Below are 9077 nucleotides of genomic sequence, written 5' to 3' on the forward strand. Positions count from 1 at the left end.
TACACAACTGTTTGGGAGAAAAAAAGGGCCAGAAGCCATTTTATTTGCGCAGTATCCCAAAATAATTAAAGTGGCAGGTGGAAGAAGATTTAAATGGGCTGAACCCCATCTGGATTTTCAAAAGGGTCCATTTTTAGAAAGTGTAAATTAGGTATATAGCATATTATGTAGTCATATTATCAAGTTATGGCACAATATTTTGANTTATTTATTTATTATTATTTTCTAATTACTTATTCACCTTTTTTACTTTTAACATCCATAACTCTCATCTTTTCATATTCATAACCTCAAATATTTAAACTAAAATGTTAAGATATCTTTTGATATTCCTTCTAATTAATCTATATAAATNGTATAAAATAATATACAACTTAATATACTTATATACATGTCCAAATAAGGAAATACATGTGCTAGAAAGTTGACTATCTTCTATACATTTGGTATACAACCCAATATACAGGAAGATGTGTCTAAAGATATGGATCATACGCAGTAATATACACTTGGTGTATACACAACTGTTTGGGAGAAAAAAAGGGCCAGAAGCCATTTTATTTGCGCAGTATCCCAAAATAATTAAAGTGGCAGGTGGAAGAAGATTTAAATGGGCTGAACCCCATCTGGATTTTCAAAAGGGTCCATTTTTAGAAAGTGTAAATTAGGTATATAGCATATTATGTAGTCATATTATCAAGTTATGGCACAATATTTTGATTTTCATTAAATAACATATAATATATCAACTTATAGCATTTCTTTAAATAATAATATATTAAATATTTATTCAGATAAATCAGGAAGAAAAAAAATAATTAAAAATTATTAATAAAAATTTGACAACTACCGTGAATGTAGGTAATGATTTTAACTGAAAACCAAATTTGCACTTTTTAAGGGAATTTAAATATATTAATTAAAGATATGAACCTTAATTAGCGAAATCCGTTTTTAATGGTAAAATTTTTTGATTTTTTATCCTAAAAAAATTCTATTCTGTTATCTTATTTTCCATAACCGTGTTTTAAATTTTTTTTCCAGAAATTTGACTATATTCATAAAACAATCAAAATTGAAGGTTGAAAAATTTTACATTTAATTTGATGGAGAAATTTGTTTCGATTTTAATTAAACATGGTGGCAAATGGAATTCATCAGGTTAGTTTTTTTTTTTTAATTTAATAATGTGTCGTTATTTTTTTCCTGTGTTATATTTTAGTAATGTGTCGTTATTTTTTTCCTGTCGTTATTTTTTTCCTGTGTTAAAATGATATATAATTTTTTTTGATTACTGGTTAAAATTTAATATTTTCAATTTTTTGATAATTTAACAAATTTTTTGTTTTTGATACGTTAGAACATTATCTGAAATTTTATATTAACAATGTATATTATTTTTTATAATAAATTGGATAAATGACTATGAAATTGTATTTTATAATGTATGTAGTAGTTAGTTGTTTAGTATGCAGTATGTATAAAAATTGTTTTTTTTAAATTTTGTATTGATTTAAAATTTTGTTATTGTATATACAATTGTCTTGTATATAATTCTGTATGATTTGTGTATTAATTTTGTAGTAAAAAATGTATTAAATGTGTATTAAATTATAATAGTGTATAAACAGTGTGGTAATTGTGTATTAAAATATGTATAAAGTGTGTATTATTTGCTGTACGATCTGTATAAAATGTGTTGTAAAAATTGTATGATTTGTGTATTAATTTTGTATAAAATGGTATTAAGTGTGTAATAAACAGTGTAATAAATTGTGTATGAATAAACAGTGTAGTAATTGAGTGTGTAATAAACAGTGTAGTAATTGAGTATTAAATTGTGTATGAAATCTGTATTATTTTTGTATGAGGTGTATGAATTATGTGCTAAACACTTACTTGTATATAAATTGTGTATGAAATCTGTGTTAATTGTGTATGAATACATTTTTAATTTTATTATGGGATGCACTGAATGTAATTTTAATGTTGTGAAACAGGGAAATACGTCGACTTTGAAATGGAGGGCATCCTATACGATACTTCTACTCTTTATACTGGTTTAGTTAATTCTATAGTAACTCAGCTAAACATAGAAGAAAATCTAAATTCTGTTGAGATAAAGTATATAGTTAGCGAAATGTGTCCACCTATAAAAATTCATAATGATGTTGGGGTAAAGGTTTATCTAGATCAGATGAGGGTGAATTTGGATTTTTTTACAAAATATCCATTATGCATCACTTTGAAAGATTGTGGGCAGTATAACGAATGTCATAGAGTTATAGTTAATGATATAATAAATTCTGATGTTAGATTATCACAGAATAACATAGATCTATACTCCAACAATTCTATCCGTTTGATCGGAATGGATTTAGACGGAGTTGTCAATGATAATAATGAAGTAGATAATGATATAATATGTGATCATTCTAATTTATTTGTAGCTGAAAATAATATTTATAATAATAAAGAAACCCTTAAGGAAGTTATGAGGCATGTGGGACTTGTTGAGAAGTTCAGCTTTCGGGTTGCACGTTGTAATTCATCTAAGTAAGTTTAAATTTATTTATTTATTTATTTTGTTTTGTTATAATGTATATATATTGTAATGTATATTTTATTAAATTCTGTAACAGTTATCATCTGCATTGTATTTCTAAGAGTTGTTCTTGGATGATGAGGGCATCTAGTTTGAATAAATCTAGTTTATTCAAAGTTCGGAAGTATATTGCTCAGCATACATGTTGTGTTAGAGAAAGAGTTTATGCCAGACGTCAAGGGATAACTGACGTTGTAGCTGTATTGATAATGGATAATTATATTGATCCATCTAAGGTATATACTCCAAAGGATGTAGCTGATGATATGTTGAAATTGCATGGTGTTTCGTTGACATACATACAGGCATGGAGAGCTAAAGAAAAAGCAGTAAAGTTGGTGCGAGGAGATCCAGCAGAATCTTATGCAAGATTACCTGGTAATTTCGAATATAATGATAAATTTAAACATTTGTTTATTTTGTTGTGTAGAAACAATTTTGTGTATTATTTATGTGTAAGATATGTATTTTATATGTATGAATTTGGGCTGTTATTTTCAGGTAATTTCGAAAATAAATTTATACAGTAATAGTTATGTGTATTTTTTATGTATAAACTATGTATTTTTTATGTATGAATTGGACTGTTATTTTCAGGTTATTTTTACATTTTGGAGCAAACATATCCAGGATCTGTTTTGAAAATAAAAAGGAATGAAGATGATACATTTTTATATGCATTTGTTGCTTTAGAAGCATGTATTAGGGGCTGGGAATATTGTAGGCCAATTGTAGTTGTTGATGGTGCTGCATTAAAATGTTCATATGGTGGTACAATGTTAACTGCAAGCACATTGGATCCGGGAGGTAAAATATTAGCCTATATAATTTTCTAATTATATAATATAATGAAAAAATATATGAATGATATTTTTGATTTGTGTGATATTTTTTTTTAAAATTAATGAGCAGGTCATATACTTCCGTTGGCGTATGCGATAGTAGATTCTGAAAATGATGCTTCATGGACATGGTTCTTTGAGCAATTTAGAGAAGCATATGGAGTTAGACAAAATATGTGTTTTATGTAAGACAGAAATGAAAGCATATGGAAAGGGACAACAAATGTATATCCTGAATCAGAACATTATGCATGCATATGGCATTTATCAGTCAATGTTTTGAAGAATTTCAATAGAAATACTGAAGATTTGAAGATGTTGTTCTTTTCATTGGCAAAAGCTTATACAAAACAACAGTTTGAGACAATTATGGGAAGAATAGATCAGATAGATACGCGAATACGACCATACTTGTTTGATATTGGTTATAGCAAATGGTCAAGAGCTTACTCGAATTGTAAGCGCACATGGACGATGACTTCAAACATCGCGGAGTCATTGAATAATGTTAACAGATTAGCACGGAGGTTACCGGTGATTTCACTTCTTGAGTTTATGAGGGTGACAATTCAGAGGTGGATTCACAAGCATAATGAGGAGGCTGATAAGACTACATCTAATCTGACAAAAAAATATGATGTTTATCTACAGAAAAGTATTACGTTGTCGTGCAATATGAGGGTATGCTTTCACTGTTTTGTATTTTTAATTCATAATATGATTCAGTATACTATGTATGAAACGTGTATGCATTGTGTATAATTTTGTATGCATTGTATATAATTTTGTATGCATTGTATGAAATGTGTATCCATTGTGTATTAATTTTATTATATCAAGTTTTATGATACTGGTCAATAGTAATATCCATAATTAGGTATACTTTATATTTTGATTTGTATATTGTGTATGAAATATTTTTTTTTTAAACAGGTGATACCTTCAACTGTAGATCTGCATGCTGTAGCTGAAGGAGCAAAGAAATACATAGTAAATTTGAACACAAGGATGTGTAGTTGCGGAAGATTTCAACATTATGAGATACCATGTGGTCATGCAATTGCTGTTCTCCGTTACAGGAAGTTACATGAAGCAGATTTCTGTTCTGCTTTTTATAGCCTCAAGAATTTCAAAGATGCTTATGCCATTCCTGTCGAGCCTATCCCGTGCGAGAGTACATGGGATATACCAAGTTATATTTCAGATCCTAAATTGATGCCGCCTGGTCAAAAAAGAGCAGCAGGAAGACCCAAACTTGAACGGTGGAAGGGATTCGCAGATGTGAAATTCAAGAAGACAAAAAGCACATGCAGTAGATGCCATCAGGTTGGACACAATAGGAAGACTTGTTCAAATTATCCTGTACAAAAACAATGAAGTCGTAATGTTAATTCTGTGTTATTGAGGCATTACATTGTTTTATAAATGTTTTTTGTACTGATTACAAATTTCATACAGTATTTATACAGTTTTCATACATGTTAAATTGAGACACATCTAGTGATAATCAGTAATAATCAGTAATAATTTAATAATCAGTAATAATCATTCACAGTTCATATAATTTTCGTACATGATTCATACAGTTTCATATATTGTAAAGTGAGACACATCTAGTAATAATCAGTAATAATTTATATAAAACCATTAGTAGTCAAATTTAAAATAAAAACAGAAACAAATTGTATGTATATTAGTGGTATGAATAATATATGTAAGATGGTGATACACATTTATTAATGTATAATTGTATGATATAATTCATACATTTTTCATACAGTATTCATACAGTTTTTATACATTATTCATATCATTAATGTACATACAATTTGGTTGTGTTTGTATTTTGTAATATATATTTTATAATTTGTTATAATTCATATATTTTTCATATATCATTACTATGTACTATATATCAAATTTTAATATGACATTCATAATTCATATAATTTTCATACATGATTCATACAGTTTCATATATGTTAAAGTGAGACACATCTAGTAATAATCAGTAATATTTTATATAAAACCATCAATAGTCAAATTTAAAATAAAACAGAAACAAATTGTATTTATATTAGTGGTATGAATAATATATGTAAGATGGTGATACACATTTATTAATGTATAATTGTATGACATAATTCATACATTTTTCATACAGTATTCATACAGTTTTTATACATTATTCATATCATTAATGTACATACAATTTGGTTGTGTTTGTATTTTGTAATATATATTTTATAATTTGTTATAATTCATATATTTTTCATATATCATTACTATGTACTATATATCAAATTTTAATATGACATTCATAATTCATATAATTTTCATACATGATTCATACAGTTTCATATATGTTAAAGTGAGACACATCTAGTAATAATCAGTAATATTTTATATAAAACCATCAATAGTCAAATTTAAAATAAAACAGAAACAAATTGTATTTATATTAGTGGTATGAATAATATATGTAAGATGGTGATACACATTTATTAATGTATAATTGTATGACATAATTCATACATTTTTCATACAGTATTCATACCTGCAATATAATTAATATAAGTGATACACATTTAGTAATAATCAGTAATAATTTATATAAAAACCATCAAAGTATTCATAATAAAAAAACAGGAAAAATACATAAATTGTTCATAAGTTTAAAAAAAAAGTCTTTCAAATAAGTTATCTATGTGCCATGAAGATTTCTACTTCCTGATACGGAATTTTGGAGTAGGATAATTGGTGGTGTCCATAACTTGTTCTTTGTGAGTTCGAGGTCCACCCTTCTTGCTAGCAACTGTTCCTGTAACTTCACTTTCACTGATTGCGCCTTCATCATTCTTTGATTTCCCATAATGCCAAAGTAATGTTGCATATCTTTGACGATGATATGATGAATCAATATCAATATGTGACATATCAAAAACTCCATTGCTCATGTATTCAGCAAAAAGAGATGTGTATAAACCACAATCACTGTACAAAAAAATGGAAAAAAAATTGTAATTAATATTAGCAATTTCAATTTAAAAAGAATAATAAATAATGTAAGAAATATACATACTTTGAACTTTCTTCTTGTTGAGGAACATGTGTAACATTCTTGATACTTAGAGGTTCAGAGTGAGACTTCTGTTGATAATCAGGGAGATTATTCGCATACAAATCAAGCCTTTTGCCATAAAAACCTGTGCTCGTCAGAAATAAAGGAATCATGGTTGCAAGCTTATCAACGGCTTCTTTGACTTTCCTTGAATGAACAGATCCTCCCATCATCGAATCATATACATATAGACATCTACTTTTGATTCGGAATACAACAAGAAACCAGTGGAATTTGTCATTGATGTTGACTGGGATGATTACTTCATCAACCCTATCCCACGGAATGTTAGCAAGCAGCTTATATCCTCTAATGCATTGTCCAACATCATGGTCCGGTGATATGCATCTCATGTCACATTGTGATTGTCTCCACTGTTTCTCAATGTTATCAACCCATGCCATAAACCAACAATCAACAGTACTGTAAGAAGTGACATTTTGGGAGTATTTTGCCTTCTTTCGGAGATAATACATTATTGTATTGATATGCTGTTTTAACAAAAAAAAATCTCATTCATTCACTGTTCACACCTATTTCATACAGAAAATAAACATACAAAAAAACATACATATATCACACATATTTCATACAGAAAACATACTTACATAAAACAGCATATATCTCATATTTCATACAGAGAAATATACATACAGATAAATCTCATTCATTCACTGTTCACACCTATTTCATACAGAAAATAAACATACAAAAAAACATACATATATCACACATATTTCATACAGAAAACATACTTACATAAAACAGCATATATCTCATATTTCATACAGAGAAATATACATACAGATAAATCTCATTCATTCACTGTTCACACCTATTTCATACAGAAAATAAACATACAAAAAAACATACATATATCACACATATTTCATACAGAAAACATACTTACATAAAACAGCATATATCTCATATTTCATACAGAGAAATATACATACAGATAAATCTCATTCATTCACTGTTCACACCTATTTCATACAGAAAATAAACATACAAAAAAACATACATATATCACACATATTTCATACAGAAAACATACTTACATAAAACAGCATATATCTCATATTTCATACAGAGAAATATACATACAGATAAATCTCATTCATTCACTGTTCACACCTATTTCATACAGAAAATAAACATACAAAAAAACATACATATATCACACATATTTCATACAGAAAACATACTTACATAAAACAGCATATATCTCATATTTCATACAGAGAAATATACATACAGATAAATCTCATTCATTCACTGTTCACACCTATTTCATACAGAAAATAAACATACAAAAAAACATACATATATCACACATATTTCATACAGAAAACATACTTACATAAAACAGCATATATCTCATATTTCATACAGAAAACATACATTTATCACTGCAATAATACATATATCACTGCAATTGTATTAATATGCTGTTTTTAAAAAAAAAATACATATATAATTCATTCACTGTTCATACATATTTCATACATAGAATATACATACAGAAAACATACATATATCACTGCAACTCAAAAAAATAAAATTTAGTTGAAAAAAGAGATCTTACCCCGTCCTCCCAAGGTCTACCCGGTTGACTCATTATGTGAAAAAAATCTTTCTCTCCGATTTTGACAACGCCAAAGTCCATTTGAGGATGAAATGAGTTTTTAATCTTGGAATAAGCTGCTTTTCTGTATATGGTTAAGGAAGTGTTATATTAATTTAGTAGTTTATAAATTAATTAAAATAATTTTTATCATCGTACAAATTACCTGCCACGTCTGGTCGACACATCTTTGAAAACCCATTTATTGAACTCCTCAATCATTTCGTCTGGTACATCAAATCCATTGTGATTTTGGAATGGATGTTTGATTTGAAAGAATGTAGGTACTCTATTTGAACTGCCTTCTCCTTCCGACATTCTGATATAAGGAGAAGAGTCGTATTTACCCACATTCTTGTTTCTTGTTCCCAGATTTGGAGTCGTGGTGGCATTAAGAATCGGATCCAGGGCAATTATTTGTGTCATGGTAAAATCAGGATAATCGTCCAATGTTGGTGGTTTTGATTTTGACGCTGTAGATGCATCAACATTTAAACAATCATCCGTTGATTTTTGAGCTGCATATACATGAAAAAATGTTAAATAAAAAAAATTCTAAAATTTGAATTTATGTGATAAAAATAAATATATCGTACCAGCTGTGTTTGAACTTTGGACTTGTTGTGGAATTGTCTCTGTAGGCATGTCTGTTGGATCATATTGTGCAGCATGATGGTTGACGTTTTCCTGAAACATGTATTCATACATATATAATACATCACTAATGCAGTGAATCATACACAATTATAATAAACTTACAACATAAATATTGAAAAATACATAATACATACAGATAGTATACAAAACATGATACAATATAATCATACAGATTTCAAACAACCTTACAACAATATTTCATACACAATATACAAATCAAAATAT

General features: G+C 27.8%; 3 protein-coding genes across 3 annotated transcripts; 2 read left to right on the plus strand and 1 right to left on the minus strand.

Moving 5' to 3' along the window:
• Positions 1–1030: 1030 nt before the first annotated feature.
• On the plus strand, positions 1031–4888 carry LOC114073897. The gene is made up of 6 exons (XM_027918310.1): positions 1031–1161; positions 2001–2556; positions 2643–2983; positions 3203–3412; positions 3518–4128; positions 4381–4888. Exons 1-5 carry the CDS (start codon positions 1107–1109, stop codon positions 3634–3636), a joined length of 1281 nt encoding a protein of 426 aa, XP_027774111.1. The 5' UTR covers positions 1031–1106; the 3' UTR covers positions 3637–4128; positions 4381–4888.
• Positions 3817–4824, plus strand: LOC107025015. Its single transcript, XM_027918496.1, has 2 exons — positions 3817–4128; positions 4381–4824. The coding sequence occupies exons 1-2, from the start codon at positions 3817–3819 to the stop codon at positions 4822–4824; spliced, it is 756 nt and encodes a 251-aa protein (XP_027774297.1).
• A 1264-nt stretch (positions 4889–6152) lies between the features above and the next one.
• LOC107026552 lies at positions 6153–8557 on the minus strand. Its single transcript, XM_015227556.2, has 4 exons — positions 8362–8557; positions 8157–8280; positions 6530–7059; positions 6153–6441 (listed from the first exon to the last, which is right to left on the minus strand). The coding sequence occupies exons 1-4, from the start codon at positions 8511–8513 to the stop codon at positions 6171–6173; spliced, it is 1077 nt and encodes a 358-aa protein (XP_015083042.2). The 5' UTR covers positions 8514–8557; the 3' UTR covers positions 6153–6170.
• Positions 8558–9077: the final 520 nt, after the last annotated feature.

This window comes from Solanum pennellii, chromosome 7 (assembly GCF_001406875.1).
Source record: "Solanum pennellii chromosome 7, SPENNV200".
Lineage (NCBI taxonomy): Eukaryota > Viridiplantae > Streptophyta > Magnoliopsida > Solanales > Solanaceae > Solanum > Solanum pennellii.

What these genes read in the sequence shown, in the direction of transcription:
- LOC114073897 (XM_027918310.1), top strand. Translation starts at nt 1,107, where the DNA reads ATGGAGAAATTTGTTTCGATTTTAATTAAACATGGTGGCAAATGGAAT. An exon ending in ATCTTATGCAAGATTACCTG is followed by an intron (nt 2,984 to 3,202) that starts GTAATTTCGAAT and finishes TGTTATTTTCAG; the next exon opens with GTTATTTTTACATTTTGGAG. An exon ending in AAGCACATTGGATCCGGGAG is followed by an intron (nt 3,413 to 3,517) that starts GTAAAATATTAG and finishes ATTAATGAGCAG; the next exon opens with GTCATATACTTCCGTTGGCG.
- LOC107026552 (XM_015227556.2), bottom strand. Translation starts at nt 8,513, where the DNA reads ATGTCGGAAGGAGAAGGCAGTTCAAATAGAGTACCTACATTCTTTCAA. An exon ending in GTAGACCTTGGGAGGACGGG is followed by an intron (nt 7,060 to 8,156) that starts GTAAGATCTCTT and finishes TTGTTAAAACAG; the next exon opens with CATATCAATACAATAATGTA. An exon ending in CAACAAGAAGAAAGTTCAAA is followed by an intron (nt 6,442 to 6,529) that starts GTATGTATATTT and finishes TTTTTTGTACAG; the next exon opens with TGATTGTGGTTTATACACAT.
- LOC107025015 (XM_027918496.1), top strand. Translation starts at nt 3,817, where the DNA reads ATGGGAAGAATAGATCAGATAGATACGCGAATACGACCATACTTGTTT. An exon ending in CGTTGTCGTGCAATATGAGG is followed by an intron (nt 4,129 to 4,380) that starts GTATGCTTTCAC and finishes TTTTTTAAACAG; the next exon opens with GTGATACCTTCAACTGTAGA.